The 22,383-nt window shown below is 46.6% G+C and overlaps 1 protein-coding gene across 1 annotated transcript; it reads right to left on the bottom strand.

Moving 5' to 3' along the window:
• Nucleotides 1-2,473: 2,473 nt before the first annotated feature.
• On the bottom strand, nucleotides 2,474-16,503 carry zgc:113142 (uncharacterized protein LOC503524 homolog). Its single transcript, XM_067989445.1, has 4 exons — nucleotides 16,028-16,503; nucleotides 9,509-9,661; nucleotides 2,994-3,127; nucleotides 2,474-2,914 (listed from the first exon to the last, which is right to left on the bottom strand). The coding sequence occupies exons 1-4, from the start codon at nucleotides 16,398-16,400 to the stop codon at nucleotides 2,552-2,554; spliced, it is 1,023 nt and encodes a 340-aa protein (XP_067845546.1). The 5' UTR covers nucleotides 16,401-16,503; the 3' UTR covers nucleotides 2,474-2,551.
• Nucleotides 16,504-22,383: the final 5,880 nt, after the last annotated feature.

Below are 22,383 nucleotides of genomic sequence, written 5' to 3'. Positions count from 1 at the left end.
AAATCATTAATACAAGTACAACCTTTAAAGCAAGGATTTTACTCTTCAGTCCATGAGGTCCTCTCCTGCTTGCCTGATGTTTGGCTGCAGTGTGCATTCCTTGTGACTGCCGTATGGTGAAGACTGTTCTTCTCTCAAAGTGTTTTATATTGTTTTTACCAATAGGTCGCAGGATTGGGGAGTGTCATTCTTTTTGTCCACTCGCTCTCTGTTACTATACCACAATCATTAACATACTTCAATGATTGACAGTTTAGGCTTTCATCATGTGACTGGAGACTCTTTGATTTAGAAAAGACCTCTTTACTATCTGCTTATGGCCTTTCACGTAAAGATAGCCCCTTTCATTTCTATACACAGATCCTTAATGGTCCAGACGTCTCCAATTTTGATTGTTTCAAAGGTTTCAAATCCATTCTTATACCATTTGATGTTTTACAAATCCCAGTTCTTTGAACAGATTACCAGTTTGGAATGAGGGGCCTATGCCTTTTCGCACCTATCACTGCTTTGCTGATCCAAAGCCTCTGATATATGCCCTTGTTGCCTTCTCTTACATTAGCCCCTGCTGTATTGAAAAGCTTGTGTTTTCAAAAGCATATGTGTTTTGAAAGCCTGACAACCCTTTAAGCTCAATATTATCCATCTAGTTTATTTAATCTAGATATCTATCTGCAGTACAACGTCTTCGATCCCAAAACTCATACTTGAATGCCATCAGTGACATTGAGGGAAAAACAGGATTTGCGAGAACAGTTTACTACATTACTGTGTTTGCAGGTTTTCAAATGTCTTTGTTTAAAAAGGGGTACAGTTAACCCTTTTGTTAAAGGGGTTTTGAATCCCACAAAAGATGACCTTTTACTCTCTACCTTTTTTACATTCACTGCACAGAATTTGAATTATTTCACTGCAGCATAGCTGGATAGGATGTAATAGTAAAACAGTAGAAAAACAAATTACATTGTTGTGGCTACATGAACCATTTTATTACCAGAGCTCTAATTGTGTTTTTTTAAAACTGATCATTACCTCTACATTGTGTAATTATTTGTATTTTTATCTCGTCTATAAATGTGCATATTGTATTACAGGAACAGGAGTAGGCCATTCAGCCCCTCGAGCCTGTTCCGCCATTCAATTAGATCATGGCTGATCTGTATCTTAACTCCATCTACTCTCCTTGGTTTTATAACCCTTAATACCCTTGCCTCACAAAAATCACTCAATTTTGAAATTTTCAAATGACCCCCAGCCTCAACAGCTTTTCGGAGGAAAAGAGAGTTCCAGATTTCCACTACCCTTTGTGTGAAGAAGTGCTTTCTGACATCACCCCTGAACAGCCTAGCTCTAATTTAAAGGTTATGTCCCCTTGTTCTGGATTCTCCCACCAGAGGAAATAGGGTAGATAGAGAAACTATCAACTCCTTTAATCATAAACCTCAATGAGATCACCCCTTAATCTCCTATACTTGAAATACAAGCCTGGTCTATACAACCTGGCCCCATAATTTAACCCATTTAGCCCAGGTATCATTGATGAATCTGCACTGCAGCCACTCTAAGGCCACTATATCCTTCCTGAGATGTGGTGCCCAAAACTGAATGTAGTACTCTAAATGGGCTAACCAGAGCTTTGTATAACTGCAACATAACTTCCACCCCTTTGTACTCTAGCCCCCTTGAGAAAGGCCAACATTCCATTAGCCTTTTTAATTATTTTATGTACCTGTCCACTAGCTTTTAGTGATTTCTGTACTTGGACCCCTAAATCTCTATGCTCCTCCACAGTTCCTAGCTTCTCACCATTTAGAAAATACTGATCTATCTTAGGTCCAAAATGGATGATCTCACACTTCCCCACAATGAACTCCATTTGCTTCAGTTTTGCCCACTCACTATCACTGCCCCATTGCAACTTTCTGCTCCCATCTGCCACCTAACTTGGCATCATCAGCAAACTTAGATATATGGCTCTCTATTCCTTTATCAAGTCATTTATAAATATAGTGAAAAGCTGAGGCCCCAGTAGAGATCTCTGGGAGACATCACTAGTCACATCCTGCCAATTTGAGTACATCTCCATTATCCCTACTGCCTCCTACCTCCTAACCAATTCCCTACCCAAGTCAATAGATTGCCTCCAATTCCATGTGCTCTCATTTTTGTTAACAGTCTCTTATGTGGAACATTATCAAATGGCTTCTAGAATTCCATATAAATAACATCCATAGACACTCCCTTATCTACCACATTAGTTACCTCAAAAGAAATTCTACTTATAATACCCAAAAGATATTTCTTTTAAAATGTGACATAACACTTGTAGGAACAGCAATTGGCTACAGCTCACACTTGAGGGAAGATGAAGTTGATGTAAATTATTCACTATTTAAAAATGTTAAATTATTGCTATTGACAGATTATGACCTAAATACACAGGCACAGTCTGAAGTAAAAACTGCAGGCAGTATAAGGTTATGAATGTTTTTATTAGTGCCCTCCATTTCACCACTTCCAGCAACAAATATTAAACCAAGGTTGCTTCATTCTAGTTATTTATCCGGGAAGTTATCAAAGCTTTCCTTTGTATATAAATGAAAAGGGCATCTACAAACCAGGTCGGAAAGTGAACACACATGAAAATTAAGACCCATTCAACCATGGAAACTATGAGGTATCGTGCCTTAGGATTGGGGGATATTAGAGCATCTATGATGGTATTTATAACAGCCATAGGACTTTGGGGTGATGCATTGTAAACTTCTTGTATTTTGTCAATGTAAAACTGGATGTACTCTTTGCTGTAGACACTTCTTAGAGAGTCATTTAATTTGTTCCAGACTTCTTCAGCTGTCAACACTTGTAGAATGTTTGTTGCACGTGCATAGTTCCCTGGCTCAATGATGCTGACCTGGAGGAAACAATGATTGTGAAACATAATTAACCTTCATTTTGGTCTTTTACTTGCAAATTTGAAATTGTTTGTTTACCTTTACTCCAAATGTCTTCATTTCAATCCTCAAGCAATCTGAAAATACTTCTATACCACACTTTGAGATCAAATAATTGCTAACTCCCCCAAGGTGAATAAATGCATTTGAGCTAGACATAAAAACCAACCGACCTAAAACAAAAAGAAAAATTAAGTTACTTTTTGGTACAACAAATATTAAACAGCCTAGAAATTCCATTGTGTAATAGAAACCAGTGGACTTGCAAGGGAAAGATATTGGGGCACTGTCCGTTTCTGCTAGGTTTCTGTTGTTTTCTCACTGCACCAAGAACTTCCATTGGAGGAGGGAACAAGCATTTCTTCTGCTGACCCCTCCATATCCCAATGTCACTTTTGTGTGTGCACTCTGCACTCTCCCTAAAGCAATTATGTCCTTCCTGTAATGTGACGACCAGAACTGCACACAATACTCCAGCTGTGTCCTTACCAGCGTTTTATACAGTTCCATCATTACATCCCTGCTTTTGCATTCTATACCTCGGCTAATAACGGAGAGCATTCCGTATGCCTTCTTCACAATCTTATCTACCTGTACTGCCACCTTTTGGGACCTGTGCACATGCACTCCAAGGTCTCTCACTTCCTCTACCCCTCAATATATTCCCATTTACTGCATATACCCTATTACTGTTTGCCCTCCCTAAGTGCAATACCTCACACTTCTCTGGGTTGAACTCCATTTGCCACTTTTCCACCCACTCCACCAGCCCATTGATATCTTCTTGGAGTCTACAGCTATCCTCTTCACTATCAACTGCACGGCCAATTTTTGTGTCGTCTGCAAATTTGCCAATCATGCCCCCTACATTCAAGTCCAAATCATTAATATATAACACAAACAGCAAGGGACCCAATACTACGAGCCCTGTAGCACACCACTGGAAATGGATTTCCATTCGCAAAGACATCATCGACTTTTACCCTTTGTTTCCTGTTACTGAGCCAATTTGTCACATTTCCCTGTATCCCATGGGCTTTTACCTTTCTGACCAGTCTGCCATGTGGGACCTTGTCAAATGCCTTACTAAAATCCATGTAGACAACATCCACTGCACTACCCTCATCAATCCTCCTGGTCACTTCCTCAAAGAATTCAATCGGATTTGTGAGGCATGACCTTCCCTGAACAAATCCATGCTGACTATCCCTGATTAAACCATGCCTTTCCAAGTGACAGTTTATCCTATCTCTCAATATTGATTCTAATAGTTTGCCCACCACCGAGGTGAGACTGATCGGCCTATAATTGTTCGGCCTTTCCTTCGTACCCGTTTTAAAAAACGGTACTACGTTTGCAGTCTTCCAGTCCTCCGGTACCTCCCCTGTATCTAGTGAGGATTGGAAAATGATCCTCAGAGCATCCGCTATTTCCTCCCTGGCTTCCTTCAATAGCCTAGGAAACAATCCATCCGGCCCTGGTGACTTATCAACTTTCAAGGGTTCCAGTCCTTCTAGTATTTCCTCTCTCGTTATGTTTACCTTATCCAATTTTTCACACCTCTCCTCTTTAACTACTACGTCCGGATCATTCCTTTCCTTTGTGAATACAGAGACAAAATATTCATTTAAAACCCTACCCACATCCTCTGCTTCGACACACAAGTTACCCTGATCATCCCTGATAGGTCCCACCTTTTCCTTAGCTATCCTCTTGTTCTTAATGTACTGATAAAACATCGTTGGGTTTTCTTTAATCTTACTAGCTAATATTTTTTCATGCCCTCTTTGCTTTCCTTATTTCCTTTTTTACATCATCCCTGTACTTTCTATACTCCTCTAGGCTTTCTGCAGTATTTAATTTTCTGTGACAGTCATAAGCTTTCTTTTTTTGCTTTATCTTGCCTAGTATATTTCCAGACAACCAGGGGGCTCTAAATTTGGCAGTGTCACCCTTTATCTTTGAGGGGACGTATCTGCATTGTACTAGTAGAATTTCACTTTAGTGCCTCCCACTGATTTCTCCTCAAGTAGTTGTGTCCAGTCCACTTCTACCAAATCACCTCTGTTCTGTAAAATTTACCTTCCCCCAATTTAAAACGTACGCCGTAGCTGCAGTCATGACCTCCTCGGAGGGCGAACAGCCTCACCAGCCTCGCCGGCCACGCCGTCCACCTCTGACACGTGGAGCTCCACAACAGAGTGCTGTGACACATCCACCTGCACAGCAGGAGGGAGGGCAACCACAGAGAGAGATGCGTCGCAGAGGGCACTACCCTCGCCACAGGATCCACAGACCGAGGCTCAGCTTCCTGGACCTCTCTGAGCAGCAGTGCACACGGAGGCTCAGAGTCACTCGACATGTAGTCATGGACATCTGTAGCCTCCTTCATGCCGAGCTGCTCCCGGCTGGCCCGAGCACCATCTTCTTACCTGTCGCTGTCAAAGTCATCACTGCCCTCAACAACTTCTCCTCCGCATCCTTCCAGGGTGCCACCGGGGACATCGCCGACGTCTGCACAAAAGAGCCCTGCAAATACACCTACACCCACTCTGCAGTGACACAATGGGTGTCATCAGTTGTGGGTCTTCATTGTGATCCTCAGGAAAGGGCATTATTGCACAAACCAGACAAGATTCGCAAAGACGTGGCAGTAGTGGTACCAATATAATATGTAATGTGAGTTGGTCAGAAATTCAATATAAGTAAAAACCATGACAAACCCTCAAACACCCTTGTGCATCCCCTTCATGCTCACGACACGTTTGCCTTACGCTGCCTACTGCACATATGTGATGCATGCCCTGTGGCTGCAGCACAGGTAGTGGCAGGTTGAGTGAGGCTGGCTGTGAAAGAGATGCACGAGAGGGTGAGTATGAGATAGAGCCATGAGATTGTATGAGGATTGGGTTGAGTGGTAGTGGCGGGATGAGTACTGGGAGGTGAGTAAGTGCAGGTAAGATGAGGATGAGGTTTGAGTGGGCATGAGGGGTGATGTGACAGAGTAGTGTTGGCAGTGCAGAAGGAGATGTGGGGTGGGGGCGGTGATGTGGCAGATGGAGTGTAGGGGAATGAGTAAGTGTACTCACTTTGGCTGACCTACTTAGGTCATTGGAGCGCCTCCTGCACTGTATGCAGGTGGGCGATATGTTGGTGGTGCTGGTGACCTCCTCTGCCACCTCGAGCCAGGCCTTCCTGGTGGCAGAGGCAGGCCGCTTCCTCCCGCCTGCCGGGGGGAAGATCTCTGTCCTCCCCCTCCTCCTCACCCCATCTAATGATACCTGGAGTGAGGCATCATTAAACTGGGAGCAGCCTTCCCCGTAGGCTGCTCCATGCTGTATTTTTTTCTATTTGTTGCAGCATCTGTCAGTGGAGGACTGCCCCTTTAAATAGAGCTCCTCCAGCTGACAGACCTTACTGCGCATGCGCAGCCCGCCTGATGCGCAGGTCAGCAGTGGGGAACCCGGAAGACAAGGTAAATGGATCCAATTAGGCTGTGATCGCGCGGGGGGGCAGACTAATTTCACCGGGCGCGTTACCCACGCGCCCAATAGCTCCCCCGCCGCGAGCCCGCAGCCCTGCTAACATCTTTTTTCTTAATTAGGTTGGTGAATGCGGTGAAAGCATCTTGGGACATTTCTCTATACTATATACATGCAAGTTGTTGTTGTTGAATGTAGAACAACCTGACAAGCCAAATACAGCAGAGCCTAACCATATAAAAAGGAGAACTCCAGTATGTCTCCTACACTAGTTGTGGACTTTATAATGTTTGGAGTTACCAGTTGATCATCCCCTCAAGTTGTGCTTGGTTCCCAAAAATTGAATTTTCAACCTTAATGGCAGCTCAGACCTTGGGTGCAAGACAGCATTAATTGCTACTATACACATTTAAAAAAAAATTGTTCTTGGGATATGGCCAGTACTGACAAGGTAGCATTTATTGCCCATCCCAAGTTGCATTAAGGGTCAACCACATATTATGGGGATAGGGCGGGAAAGTGGATTTGAGGTAGGTGATCAGCCATGATCTTATTGAATGGCGGAGCAGGCTCGAGGGGCCATGTGGCCTGTTCTTATGGGACTGCAGTGACATGTTGGCCAGGCCAGAGGTAGTAGGCTCCCTGAAGGATATTAGTGAGCTTATTGGGTATTAATAACAATGTAGTAGCTTTCATGGCCATTTTCTTCCTGCTAGCCCACAATCACCAGATTTATTGAATTCAATTTCACAACTTGTTATTTTGAACTGAACCTTGCTAGTCCAGTACCATAAGCAGAAAGCCAACCTAAAATAGCCACATATTGTCTGCTAATTCAACAGAAAGCAGATTGTAATTGTAAGTTTATACAAGGCATCAGGAGAACAAGAACAGATGAAAACAAGGTGGCACAAGAAGCAGCAACCCTTTCAATACAAATATTCACAGGAGTACCAAGGTATCTAAGAGCAAGCCAGACTTGTGGCTTTTGGCAAGTAATGATAAAATTATTGATGGAGCTTAGTTCTGAATACAGTTGTGTCAAGGAGATAATAGGCATAAATCCCAGACTGGCCTCACCAGGCTTAATGCCACCAACTATATTTGCAGACTTTGGCACACCTACATTGTAGTAACTGTGGGGGACTGGTTCCACCTGCTTTGAGTTAGCAGGGAATCAGTTGTGCAGCACAAGGCCATCTGCAGTCAACCTGCACCATAGGGTCACCACTGTCAGTGGAAGTCGAGGTCACCAATGCCCTCGGTCATCACCATCTGCTTCTCACGTTCACTAACTGCATCCTCCGTGTTGGAGACGATATATTCGCTTTTGCAGCTTTTTTACTGAAACCAAGACAGAACGGCTGAAGTAAGAATCATGGGTTGGATAAAATATAGCAATATGGATAAGAAAGCAGTGTGTGCCTCTGCATATAGCCTTTCTAAAGCCCCTAAAACTCAGGATAAAACATCTTAAGCAAGCCATACAGGAGGCAGAAGTTTAACATATTAAATAGCTTATTTTACCAGCTGCGTAGGAAGGTATTCCAGCAGAGACACATGTAATGAAAGATAGTTGACAACTGTCAAAAAGGATGATAATTTTACACAATGGAACAGGATCAGTTAAGGATGAGGACCCTATTGCTGAACATGCACAACAATCAATTTGATAACCTAAGGGTCATAAGATGCCCAAAGTAAAACTCAATGACCTAAGGGTCATAAGCTAAAACTTGATGACTTAAGTGAATTGTAAAAAAAAAGTCACAAATGTGACCATATATAGGCCATGAATTGATTATAAAAAAAGGGGGAAAAGCTCTTGCTGGCTGTCACTTGAGGAGAACGGGAGACAGCATGCCCAAAACCAGCCAAGTATCCCAAGTGTACAAGTCCTTCGTCAACTACTTAATTGCATGCTAGTATTAGAATAGATCTGGTAGACTCTTGTTAACTGTATTAACATTGTGTCCAATTAAGTTTGAATGGACTTTGATTAATAAAGTAATATGTAGAACTGATGCCTCATGAGTGACTAAGCACCTAAACCCAATATTTCTTGATTTATGTAGCTGTGCTGGTGCTTGCAAGTGTTAGTGAGGGTTACAGGGCACTGTGAAGTGCTCTTTTGTATCAATCAATTTGCAGTCAATTGCTGTTAGGAAACCAGGTATTGTGGGCTCCACTTACACCATGGTGACCTTCTGGGAACATAAGCACACCTGCTCCAGGCTATCAAAGTTTGCACTGGTGACAAAAAAAAGGCGGAACTGGCAGGATGTCTGGTGAGTGAAAATGCCCTGCCAGTTTTAACCTCGATGTGGAGATGCCGGTGATGGACTGGGGTTGACAATTGTAAACAATTTTACAACACCAAGTTATAGTCCAGCAATTTTATTTTAAATTCACAAGCTTTCGGAGGCTTCCTCCTTCCTCAGGTAAATGTTTCGGAGGCTTCCTCCTTCCTCCGAAGCCTCCGAAAGCTTGTGAATTTAAAATAAAATTGCTGGACTATAACTTGGTGTTGTAAAATTGTTTACAAAAGTTTTAACCTCCTCCGTGACATTGGTGAGATGGGGAAGGGCAGGCGCAAGAAACACCTGCCCTCACCTCTGTCACAGTGTTAAAACAAAAGGGGTGGGAACACAGCAGAACCAGGCCTTGCCCCAAATTTTCCCCCCACACCTGATTTACAGCTGCAATATCTTCCTGGGCCAGGAATTCTGGGGACACCACGTATACCTGCCACTCAGGAACGAAACCCTATAATTACTTGACATTCTTGAGTTGTCAGCATTTTGCGGGGGTGGGGAAAGAGGAGAACAGCTTTTGTGAAGGTGTCCACACACAACAACACAACACACACCTTTCCTATGTGGTTGACGAGCCTTTTCAAAGGGCAATGGGGGTGGGATGGGAGGGAAGAAGTTTCAAACAATGGTAAAGCACTGGCCTTACATGCCTTAGTGGCTCTATAGGTCCAAATGGAAGCTGTGTACTCTACATAAAGTAGCAATTTGAACATGAGTTTTTCATTGAAATGAAGGCAGCTACAATATCTGAACCAACCTTTAGATTGTCGAAGAAGAGGGATGAAAGCTATGGCCATCCGAATGCTTCCCCACAGGTTAACATCAGCTAGTCTCTGATAGGCCTGGATGTTGTTCCATTCCACTTCACCCCATGTTGAAATTCCAGCATTGTTAACTAATCCCCATAGATCTGAAAAAAAAATTCAGCTGCTCAATACAGTTCAATGAATCTTGCAAATAGTTCTGCAGTGTCTGTAGCTGTAAACAAAGAAATCATTCAGTGCTCGTGAAAGTCTGTTTAGCAGGGGCACAGTCATATTGTAGGTCAAGCTATGAAGCAATTATTATCCACCAGATTTTGTTACAGTGTGGTAAGATTAGAATTTATAATGAAAATGTCACTGTCTTTTTTTCCAAAGAAGAATATACAAACAGACAAATACATTGCTGAGGAGATAGAAAAAAAAGTTAAGCATGGGAAAGTGATATACAAATTTTCTATAATATTGCTAACTTTGTTAGGGAAAACTGACACAATGCTTTTCCCTGTGAACAAAAGCTTTCTGTCTATCCAAAAAAAGTGTTTTAGGACCTTGTGCAAAGAGGACCTCTGAGTAATGAGCATCTGGTGTCATTCTGATCTCTTGTTGATAAGAAGGGTAAAGGGAATTATCCATACTTTGGTAGGAGTTGTCTCCAGTTTGGGTAAAGATGAGGGAGGCTAACAATGTCAGGTATTCTGTTGATCACGAACCCACTCAAGTCCACATACAACTCGGATTACGCTGAGAGACTCTGCCGCCGTACCTCTCGCACACTCCGCAACCATCTCATACACCAACTCTACAGCAGACGCCACAACCTCGAAACCAAGATAGAGTCCATACTCTCAACCTGTACTCAGGACACAGCAGACCAGCTACGTTATACCGCCAAACAGACGAGGCAACGGAACTACGCTGCCTACATGAAAACCAAGAGCAGGAAGCTTGAGAAACTCGGCATCACCACCAGCAACGACCAAGCTTCCCCTGGTACCACGGTTGCAACCACAGGGAAGTCTATTGTCAATTTATCCGACCACACCCTTCAACCAGACGAAATCGAAGTTCTCAGCCGAGGGCTCAATTTCTGCCCCACTACCAAAATGGACCCCACTAGTCTCGCGGCGGACACAGAGGAATTCATCAGGAGAATGAGGCTCCGGGAATTCTACCACAAACCCCAAGATTTCAGCAGCGAACCCAATGAGACAATCGACGATCCGGAACAGCAGACAGAGGGATCCGCGGTACAGCAACCGAAGAGGAAAGAGTCAAACTGGACTCCTCCGGAGGGTCGCTGCCCTCAGCTGGACATGTATGCTCAAGCTGTCAGGAAATGCGTCAATGCCAGATTCATCAGCCGCACTCAGAAGACAGTCCAGAATGTCACCCGAGCACAACGCAACGCCATCAACGCTCTCAAGACCAACCGCAACATCGTCATCAAACCAGCGGACAAAGGAGGAGCCATAGTCATACAGAACAGAACAGACTATTGCAAAGAAGCATACCGACAACTGGACAACCAGGAACACTACAGACGGTTACCCGCAGATCCGACCAAAGAACACACCCACCAGCTCAACAAACTGATCAAGACCTTCGATCCAGACCTTCAAAGCATCCTACGCATTCTCATCCCACGTAATCCCCGCGTGGGAGACTTCTACTGCCTCCCAAAGATACACAAAGCCAACACACCCGGACGTCCCATCGTATCAGGCAACGGAACCCTGTGTGAGAACCTCTCTGGATACATCGAGGGCATCCTGAAACCCATCGTACAGGGAACCCCCAGCTTCTGTCGCGACACTACAGACTTCCTACAAAAACTCAGTACCCACGGACCAGTTGAACCAGGAACACTTCTCACCACGATGGACGTCTCGGCACTATACACCAGTATCCCCCACGATGACGGCATCGCTGCGACAGCATCAATACTCAACACCAACAACAGCCAATCTCCGGAAGCCATCCTACAACTCATCCGCTTCATCCTGGATCACAATGTCTTCACCTTCGATAACCAGTTCTTTACCCAAACACACGGAACAGCCATGGGGACCAAATTCGCACCCCAATACGCCAACATTTTCATGCACAAGTTCGAGCAGGACTTCTTCACTGCACAAGACCTCCAACCAACACTATACACCAGATACATCGACGACATTTTCTTTCTATGGACCCACGGCAAGGAATCACTAAAGAGACTACACGATAACATCAACAAGTTCCATCCCACCATCAAGCTCACCATGGACTACTCCTCAGAATCAGTTTCTTTCTTGGACACACGAATCTCCATCAAAGACGGGCACCTCAGCACCTCACTCTACCGCAAGCCCACGGACAACCTCACGATGCTCCACTTTTCCAGCTTCCACCCTAACCACGTCAAAGAGGCCATCCCCTATGGACAGGCCCTGCGAATACACAGGGTCTGCTCAGACGAGGAGGAACGCGATGGACACCTACAGACGCTGAAAGACGCCCTAGTAAGAACGGGATATGACGCTCGACTCATCGATCGACAGTTCCGACGGGCCACAGCAAAAAATCGCATAGACCTCCTCAGGAGACTAACACGGGACGCAACCAACAGAGTACCCTTTGTCGTCCAGTACTTCCCCGGAGCGGAGAAACTACGCCATGTTCTCCGCAGCCTTCAACATGTCATCAATGAGGACAAACACCTCGCTATGGCCATCCCCACACCTCCACTACTCGCCTTTAAACAGCCACCCAACCTCAAACAGACCATCGTTCGCAGCAAACTACCCAGCTTTCAAGAGAACAGCGTCCACGACGCCACACAACCCTGCCACGGTAACCTCTGCAAGACATGCCAGATCATCGACACAGATACCACCATCACACGAGATGACACCACCCACCAGGTGCATGGTTCATACTCCTGTGACTCGGCCAACGTTGTCTACCTCATACGTTGCAGGAAAGGATGCCCCAGAGCATGGTACATTGGCGAGACCATGCAGACGCTGCGACAACGGATGAACGGACACCGCGCAACAATCGCCAAACAGGAGGGTTCCCTCCCAGTCGGGGAACACTTCAGCAGTCATGGACATTCATCCACCGACCTTCGGGTAAGCGTACTCCAAGGCGGCCTTCGAGACACACGACAACGCAAAATCGTCGAGCAGAAATTGATAGCCAAGTTCCGCACCCATGAGGACGGCCTCAACCGGGACCTTGGGTTCATGTCACGCTACACGTTACCCCACCAGCGAACAAATGTTATCTGTTTTTAATATAATGGGTCATTTGCTGGCTCTCTCTGCCTTCCGGATGTTTCTGCCTCTCTCTCTGTTTTTTTTTGTCTCTTTTTTTTCTCTGTTTTTTTTCCCTGTTTGTTTTTTTGTGAATGTGTATTCGGGGGTTCTGCAGATGACACCTCTCTGTCTGAACACGGTGATTGCCTTGGCAACGGGCAGTTGCAGAGGCAGTCTGTAAACACCATGTATTATTCAATATGTATAAATGCGTAGGCTTCAAGGAGATCTTGAAACATTTACCTGAGGAAGGAGAAAATCTCCGAAAGCTTGTGAATTTAAAATAAAATTGCTGGACTATAACTTGGTGTTGTAAAATTGTTTACAGGTATTCTGTTAACCAAGAAGTCCGGGAAGTCTTTGTATGCACAGACCCTGAACAGTTTTGATTAGGGGGTTCGAGTAATGTGAATAAGAAACTTTTAAAGACTGAGTCATAGCTTGGAGACAGAAAGCTGTTGATGTTTGCACACAGTCCATATACAGCTAATTCTGTCTAAAATGTATATCAAGTTGGGGGCTTCTCCATAGGGATTAGCAAGTTCTCAGAGCAGCTGGACAGCTCGATAGTACAAAGACCTTACGGGTTTGATCAGCTCGGAAGCCCTGGACAGTGATAAACATATACAACCTGACAAAGTTTAATTGTACCCTTGTATTTTAACACCTTATCAGCTACAGTAGCATAGCGGTTATGTTACTGGACTAGTTCATGTCCCACCATGACAGCTGGAAAATTTAAATAGTTAATTAAATAAAAATCTGGAATAAAAAGCTTCTATCAGTAATGGTGACCATGAAACTACTGGATTATCATAGAAACCCATCTGGTTCACTAATGTCCTTTAGGGAAGGAAACCTGCCGTCCTTACCTGGTCTGGCCTATGTGACTCCAGACCCACAGCAATGTGGTTGATTCTTAACTGCCCTCTGAAACGGCCTAGCAGGCCACTCAGTTGTACAATCCCGTTACAGACTGCAGTGGTTCAAGAAGGTGACTCACCACCACCTTCTCAAGGGCAATTAGGGATGGGCACCCACATCCCATGAATGAATTTTAAAAATCTTTGTTACTTATTATAACGTCTTAATAAAGCTATTATACTTTGGAACAAAACACCTTGCAGCCTTTTTGTTTAAAGACTAAATCCATAAAATAGATTACTTACAAGGGGGGAAAAAAAACAGGAAAGAAAATGCCCCTGAAAAAGCTTGGAGATATAAGCTGTACATTGCAACCCTAAAAGGAAAATTAAAGACTCTTGCACAGCCCGGATAAGTAGCTCAGACTTCAAATGAATATTACAAACTAGAGAGAGGTACATTTCACAAGCCACTGGGCGAGCTTTACACATAATGGGTGCCTTATTGGAAAAATCGTGCTGAAGTTGTATTACTTCATACAAGATCAGATGGAAAACTGTAACACTACACATTTAAGAGCAAAAAGTAAAATCAAACATCTGTTGATAAGAGAATTTGTTTTTGTTGAAGATGCATTGCTTGTTGCACAGTGAAGCTTAAACAACTTTGCAACAGCTTTTCACTAGCTTGTGATCAATTTGGACTAACCCCTCCCCCTCTCCCTCCTCCCCACCCCCTCACCCTCCCCCCTCTCCCACTCGCTCCCCCCACCCCTCTCCCTCCCCCTCTCCTCCCTCTCCCTCCCCCCACCCCTCTCCCTCCCCCTCTCCTCCCTCTCCCTCCCCCCACCCCTCTCCCTCCCCCTCTCCTCCCTCCCCTCCACCCCCTCTCCCTCCCCTCCACCCCCTCTCCCTCCCCTCCACCCCCTCTCCCTCCCCTCCACCCCCTCTCCCTCCCCTCCACCCCCTCTCCCTCCCCTCCACCCCCTCTCCCTCCCCTCTCCCTCCCCTCTCCCTCCCCTCTCCCTCCCCTCTCCCTCCCACCTCCTCTTGCTCCCCCTTCCCCACCCCACCCTCTCTCCCTCCCCCGCCCCCACCCCCTCCTCCCACCCCACTCCCTCCACCCCACTCCCTCCTTCACCACCCCCTCTCCCCCTTCACCACCCCCTCTCCCCCAACCCCTCCCTCCTCCCTCCCTCCTCCCCCACCCCACTCCCCCAACCCCTCCCTCCTCCCCCACCCCACTCCCTCTCTCTCTCTCTCTCCCCCACCCCACTCCCCCTCTCTCTCTCCCCCACCCCACTCCCCCTCTCTCTCTCCCCCACCCCACTCCCCCTCTCTCTCTCCCCCACCCCACTCCCCCTCTCTCTCTCCCCCACCCCACTCCCCCTCTCTCTCTCCCCCACCCCACTCCCCCTCTCTCTCTCCCCCACCCCACTCCCCCTCTCTCTCTCCCCCACCCCACTCCCCCTCTCTCTCTCCCCCACCCCACTCCCCCTCTCTCTCTCCCCCACCCCACTCCCCCTCTCTCTCTCCCCCACCCCACTCCCCCTCTCTCTCTCCCCCACCCCACTCCCCCTCTCTCTCTCCCCCACCCCACTCCCCCTCTCTCTCTCCCCCACCCCACTCCCCCTCTCTCTCTCCCCCACCCCACTCCCCCTCTCTCTCTCCCCACCCCACTCCCCCTCTCTCTCTCCCCCACCCCACTCCCCCTCTCTCTCTCCCCCACCCCACTCCCTCTCTCTCTCTCCCCCACCCCACTCCCTCTCTCTCTCTCCCCCACCCCACTCCCTCTCTCTCTCTCCCCCACCCCACTCCCTCTCTCTCTCTCCCCCACCCCACTCCCTCTCTCTCTCTCCCCCACCCCACTCCCTCTCTCTCTCTCCCCCACCCCACTCCCTCTCTCTCTCTCCCCCACCCCACTCCCTCTCTCTCCCCCCTCCTCCCCACACCCCCCTCCCCCCCACACCCCCCTCCCCCCCACACCCCCCTCCCCCCCATCCCCCCCACACCCCCCTCCCCCTCTCTCCCCCCTCCTCCCCACACCCCCTCCTCCCCACACCCTCTCTCTCCCCCCTCCTCCCCACACCCCCCTCCCCCTCTCTCCCCCCTCCTCCCCACACCCCCCTCCCCACCACCCTCCCCCCCACACCCCTCTCCCCTCCACTTCCTCCCCCACCCCCAGCCCCTCCCTCCCCCACCCCCACCCCCACCCCCACCCCAGGTTTTGGGATCCTCTCATTTCAACATTCTCTGTTCCTCCATTATAATTTCTCCTCATCAATTGCTAGTGGTTATGATATAAAGGCACCAACAGGATTCTTACACACTCATTGTTTTCAATAAATACCTTTATCAGGTAAATTTGCCTCCACAAATTCTTTTGCTTTTGCCACATCTTCATCCAGGGTAACATCAAGTTTCAGAATATTCAGTTCACTGGAGCATTCCTTCTTGAGGGTTTGTGCGCCTTCTCCGTCTGGGAACAAGCACCCGGCAAACACATGGAATCCCAGCTGATCTAACTGCTTAGCCAAAAGATATCCAAACCCCGTGTCACAGCCTGTGATCAGCACGGCTCTACCTGATGGATCAACAGACCCAGCCGACTGCCTCTGTGACACAATCCAGATTAGCAGAGGAATCAGGCATGCAACAAAACCAAATGAATACAGAACACTAACCAGGAGTAAAACTGCACAGATTAATACAGCGGCAAACATTTCACTTGTTAAAAAGTTCTCTGTACGGTTGCTTTGCTAAGCCTCTATTAGCAAAGAAGTGCGTGGCTAACTCTCTCTCTCTCTCTCTCAAGTGTTCTATAAAATGAAGGAGAAAGTGTATAATTGCAAACTCGGTCCGCCTACTTTTGAGACACGTGTGAAGAGGTTTTTTTTTGTCAAAAGCAGTCGTGCAAGGAATGAATTGCAAATTAGCCAATTGGAATGAAAACAAAACACGTTAAAGTGCCATAAGATTTCAAATTGCACAATAAGGAGGGGGTTTTCCGCGAACGGCGGGCGCCGCAGGGACTGGAGTGCATCCTTGGTCATTATGATAAAAATATTGTTTGACTCTTATTTGATTTTTTGATTTGTTTTAAAAAATAAAGTTACACTCTAAACCGCCCCTTCTCATAAAAGGGGGGCCTAAACAAAAAATGGGAAAAAAAAAACAATGGGGTGGTCTCACATTTTCTGTCATTACTGCCCCAGCAATGTTAAACTCAGGAATGTCAACATATTCCTAATGTCCTGTGCAGGAGGGGATTTAAATTTTAAAAGGACATTTTAATCAATCATGGGGAGATTGATTGCTCTCTACCATTTAAACATTTTTCAGCAACTGGGACCTCCTCTTCAACTGTTCCCCGTCGCTTCTGCAGATGCCCGAGACCATTTTTCACCCCCAGGCAGCCTCCCCAGTCTAGGAGTTAGGGTTACCAATCCAGGAATTGAAGGTTGATCTCCAGGGCACTGTTGTGAACAATCCTGGAGAAAAATCATCAGGACATTAAAAAAAATAGTGCATTTTTATTATTTTTCATGAACACTTTTGCTTATTAGTTACAAAAAAAAATTGGAGATGGGAAAAAGGCCTGTTGCTTGACTGAAGTAGAGAAACATCCAGTCGGGTAATGAAGGGTCTGTTCGCCTCTTAATTGACTTGGGAAGGTTGTGCGCGGTGAGGACGGATCTGTTGGTAGACCAATGGTTGTGGCAGGGCAGTGGGAGACAGCAGGTCAGGTGATGCAACGTCTAGGAATACGTCCAACCAGAGTTGGCAACCCTAGCCGGAGGTGAGGAGGAAACTGTACTGGGAGCGCACCAAAGGAGATCAATTAAGAACACAACATAAGAAATAGGAACAGGAATAGGCCAGACGGCCCTCGAGCCTGCTCCGCCATTCCATCAGATCATGGCTGATCTTTAACTTTAACTCCACTTTCCTGCCCGATCCCCATATCCCTTGATTCCCTTAGAGTCCAAAAATCTATCGATCTCAGCCTTGAATATATTCAACGACTCAGCATCCACAGCCCTCTGTGGTAGAGAATTCCAAAGATTCACAATCCTCTGAGTGAAGAAATTCCTCCTCATCTCAGTCTTAAATGGCCGACCCCTTATCCTGCGACTATGCCCCCTAGTTCTAGACTCTCCAGCCAGGGGAAACAACCTCTCAGCATCTACCTTGTCAAGCCCTCTCAATATCTTCTATGTTTCAATGAGAATGACCCCTCATTCTTCTAACCTCCAGAGACTATAGGTCCATTCTACTCAACCTCTCCTCGTAGGACAACCCTCTCATCCCAGGAATTAATCTAGTGAACCTACGTAGCACCACCTCTAAGGCAAGTATATCCTTCCTTAGGTAAGGAGACCAACACTGTACGCAGTACTCCAGGTGAGGTCTCACCAAAGCCCTGACAGATTATAAAATAATCCTGCAATATTGGCCAGTGCCATGGGACTTTCAGCTTGTTTATCTGCCAAAGTGGAAATCCAGCCTCTCTGCTCCATTCACATTACTAGTAGCACCGCTGGTATTGCATAAGCGTTCGAGCTGTGTTTCGCTGGATTGTGATGCTCTGCAAATATCAGTGCAAAGGTAGTGCCCCCCATTTCCCTCAACAATAGACCTCTGACCCCTCATGACAGAGGCTTTGGAGATCCTGGTGAGCCATTTAGCTGAACCATCTACAGGTTTGTCTGGACCATCTGCAGTTTGCCTATATAATGGTTTGGGAGCGCAAACACACCAGCAAGAAACATGATTGAGCACCTTCAAAAACTACAGAGGAGCTATTATGGTAGCCACATGACATTATAATATCTATCAATTTTCCTATCCTGTAGATTCCCCAATGCATGATGTAACTGAGGAGGAGGCGGAAGAAAGAGGCGAGTGACCTTCCACCTCTGGCCCGCCAGCTACATCTTCACCCAACCCTTCACTCGCTCACTCGTTTTCTCTCGCTCACCAGCCCAGAGAACTCCACCTCGGAAATGTAGATGGTTTCAATGAGAGTTTTTCACTGAGTGAGGCACAGTACGCAAGGGTGCGAGAGAAGTCAGAGGTGAAATTGGAATCTAACAGAGGGGAGCATAGGCTCAGCAGAAATTGACTCCTGGCTCCAAAGCTTGCAGGCTCAATTCTCTGGCACCTCCTCTAAAAATAAGGATTCTGGATGAGTATCACATTTACATGGAGGCACTGAGGACCATGTCAGAAGACCTGAGGCAGATGGCAGGCGTCACTGTGGAGTCAGAGCCACCCTCAGTGCCAACTTCGGAGAAGAATTCAACGCAAAGCAGCGTTACCTGGAGCGAATGGTAGCACTGGGAACACCTGCATCCTTCCTCCCAGCAGAGACGCCTCTAGATCAGTCACTGCATCCAACACGAATGCTTTGACCACTGTCCTTCAGGTGCTGGGGAACCATTTTGATAGAACAATGGTAACCAAGTTCCGAGAGCTTTGAGACATCATCTCTCAGGGTCAGCAGGATCTAATTGATACCATCAATTGACACCATCAGATCTGGTATCTTGCTGATCAGTGGGAGCTCAGATTCAGAACCCGGCATAAATGGTGTTGCAAGATTCTACCTTCATAGGAACGTAGGAACAGGAGTCGGCCTTTCAGCCTCTCAGGCCTGTTCTGTCATTCAGTTAGATCATTGCTGATCTGTATCTTAACTCCATCTACCCACTTTGGTTCTGTAATCCTTAATGCTCTTGCCTAACAAAAATCTATCAATCTCAGTTTTGAATTTTTCAATAGACCCCCAGCCTCAACAGCTTTTTGAGGGAGAGAGTTCCAGATTTCCACTACCCTTTGTGTGAAGAAGTGCTTCCTGACATCACCCTTGAACGGCCTAGCTCTGATTTTAATGTTATGACCCCTTCTTCTGGACTTACCCACCAGAGGAAATAGTTTCTCTCCATCTACCCTATCGAATCCTTTAATCATCTTAAACACCCCAATTAGATCACCTCTTAATCATGATGCCATTCCCTTTCCTGGTGTTCCTGCACATTCCCCTCCAAGTCACACACCATCCCTACTTGGAAATATATCGCCGTTCCTTCATCGTCGCTGGGTCAAAATCCTGGAACTCCCTTCCTAACAGCACTGTGGGAAAACCTTCACCGCACAGACTGCAGCGGTTCAAGAAGGCGGCTCACCACCACCTTCTCAAGGGCAATTAGGGATGGGCAATAAATGCTGGCCTCGCCAGCGACGCCCCCATCCCACGAACGAGTAAAAAAAAAGCTGATGTGACCTTTGCAGCCAGCCCTTTCAGGTGCCTGGTGGCAAGATACAGGTCCAGGCTGCCCACACATCTGCAATGGCCAAGCAGCCTGAGGAAGCATCCTCCCAGGACTCAGAAACCTGAGATGAGCACCACTTCAGTTCCAAGGAGCTCATGATATCACAGCACAGCTCAGCTCTACTTGTGTCCCCAGCCCTCAGGCAGCCTCTCTGTGCAGCACCAGGATAGGTGTAAGAAAGGAACCAGAGTAGGCACAGTGGTAAGAAGAATCTGTAAAAGAAAGAAAGAACTTGAATTTGTATAGGGTCTCTCACAACTTCAGGATGTCCCAAAGTGCTTCACAACCAATGAAGTACTTTTGAAGTGGTGTCACTGTTGTAATGTAGCGAATCGTGGCAGCCAACTTGTGCACAGCAAGGTCCCACAAGTAGCAATGAGCTGAATGACCAAACAATCTGTTTCAGTCGTTTTGATCAAAAGATAAATATTGTCCAGGGCACTGGGAGAACTCCTCTGCTCTTCTTCAAATAGAATCTTTTACGTCCACCTGACAGGACAGATGGGACCTCGGGTTTAATGCCTCATCCGAAAGACAGCACCTCCGATAATGCAGCACTCCCTCAGTACTGCACTGAAGTCCTGGAGTGGGGCTTGAAGCCTGAACCGTGATCTTCTGACTCAGAGGTGAGAGTGCTACTTCTGAGCCAAGACTGACACCATATCTATGTAAATATTTATGTTTTGCAGAGATAAACCACTTTCTGACATGGGGTGAGATTATCCTCTTTGGGGAGGAATGAGAGAGGCTCACCGGATAAAGTCACACCAGAGAAAACAAGGGCCAACCAGAAGGTACCCTTCTACCATGGTCCCGCATGCCGATCCCTCAAGAATGTATCAGAAGAAATCTGTTTAATAAGGCAATGGTTCAGTAAGGAGGATCAGGAGGATGGGACAGTGGCGTAAAGCGGGGCAAAATCAGGCACTAAGGACAATCACCGCCTCCCCAACCCGCACTCCATTTTCTTCCAGCCATTCCCACCGGCTGAGGCCGAGGCCTACAATGGTAAGCGTGTGGCAACTGAATTAGACGGGGTGGAGGCCTCTACTAGGCCATCTCCATCCATCAGTAGAAAATGGGGCCATACCTCGGGCCTCCTGCCACCTTTCACGAGACACTCCGGAAGAGCAGCGGTGAAAGAGCAGTCGGCAGGAAAATGCCCCAGGAAGCCTGGCCACCCGCCTGCCAGCATTCACATGCGGTGGGTGAAGAAGAAGCAGTCGGTGGTGGTCTCAGGCATGGCAGGTGGAGGGAAATGGAGCTCGGGGTGAAAAGGCAGCGATAGGCCTCAGTGTCTCATTTATCTCTGTTTTCTGCCACTATCCCAATTTCAGGCAGGATCACAGAGGAAAATTCAGCCTAAGAAGCCCAGTGTTCCAATCTGTGTCTGATTTATGTGCTTGAGAGGATGTTTGGAGGTCGTTTACAACAGGAAGTAAAATTCCTTCTTTACCCCCTTACTGAATTGTTGCCTCCTAAAGCAGATTCCTTCTGAGGCATTCTCGAGGGAACAGCGTGGGCTACAGTCACTGTTGGATGGCTATCTTCCAGTCGGTCATCTTCTCCTTTGGTGTCGCTGTATGCTGCATTCTCTTTTCCTCCTGCTCCTGTTCCACAAGACATAGGTGAGAATGTCCATAGTGAACCTCACAGTAAGGGCTCCATGACAGAAGGATAGGAAGCAAAAGATATCCCCCTCTAAAACTGCTGAAAGGCAGCGGGCTGTTTCTTAGCAGCGCAGCTCAGAATAGATTGCTCTACTTGCTTCAGTCACGGCTGATGTTTCCGATGTAAACTGTGGTCATTCAAAGCCTGTAAACTCGGCCACTTCCTGGTTTGACAGGTCATGCAGGTAACTTACCCCTCTTTTCCGCAGACTTATATCAGGTGCAATTCTGCTGTAAATGGCAGAATGTCTGAGACAGCAGATTTTGATCTCACTATCCTGCCATTCGCAAATAGGCATCACTGTGCAGGCAGGCGCATCTTCTGTCAGCACCCAGGTTCACTAGAATTTAGTGTGTATTCATTTTAGAACAGGTTTAACTCTGGTGTAGCTAACTTACACTTCAAATTCCGTCCCTCTAGGCTGGAACTACACCACTTTTGCCTCGAAGAAAATGCAGAATTTCGTGTCTTAGGTTACCTTAAAAAGCACATTTGTATTTACTAAAAGGATACATAAGCAATTCAGTTGTTATTGTGTGCATATGGCACCATCTACTGGGTGTCAGTGATAGAAAAGAAACTACTAGACTGTAGTTATACTATATTAATGAGCTGAGACCTGTAATTCCAGAGTGTGAAGCACAGTTGACATCCTGAGATTTATTTCAAGCTACTCCTGGCTCTGAATTACAGGAGGCAA

This window comes from Heptranchias perlo, chromosome 8, assembly GCF_035084215.1.
Source record: "Heptranchias perlo isolate sHepPer1 chromosome 8, sHepPer1.hap1, whole genome shotgun sequence".
Classification (NCBI taxonomy): domain Eukaryota; kingdom Metazoa; phylum Chordata; class Chondrichthyes; order Hexanchiformes; family Hexanchidae; genus Heptranchias; species Heptranchias perlo.
This window is presented reverse-complemented; position numbering and strand designations above follow the sequence as displayed.

What these genes read in the sequence shown, in the direction of transcription:
- zgc:113142 (XM_067989445.1), bottom strand. Translation starts at nt 16,400, where the DNA reads ATGTTTGCCGCTGTATTAATCTGTGCAGTTTTACTCCTGGTTAGTGTT. An exon ending in GGCAAATTTACCTGATAAAG is followed by an intron (nt 9,662 to 16,027) that starts GTATTTATTGAA and finishes TTTTTTTTTCAG; the next exon opens with ATCTATGGGGATTAGTTAAC. An exon ending in TCTTCTTCGACAATCTAAAG is followed by an intron (nt 3,128 to 9,508) that starts GTTGGTTCAGAT and finishes TTTTTGTTTTAG; the next exon opens with GTCGGTTGGTTTTTATGTCT.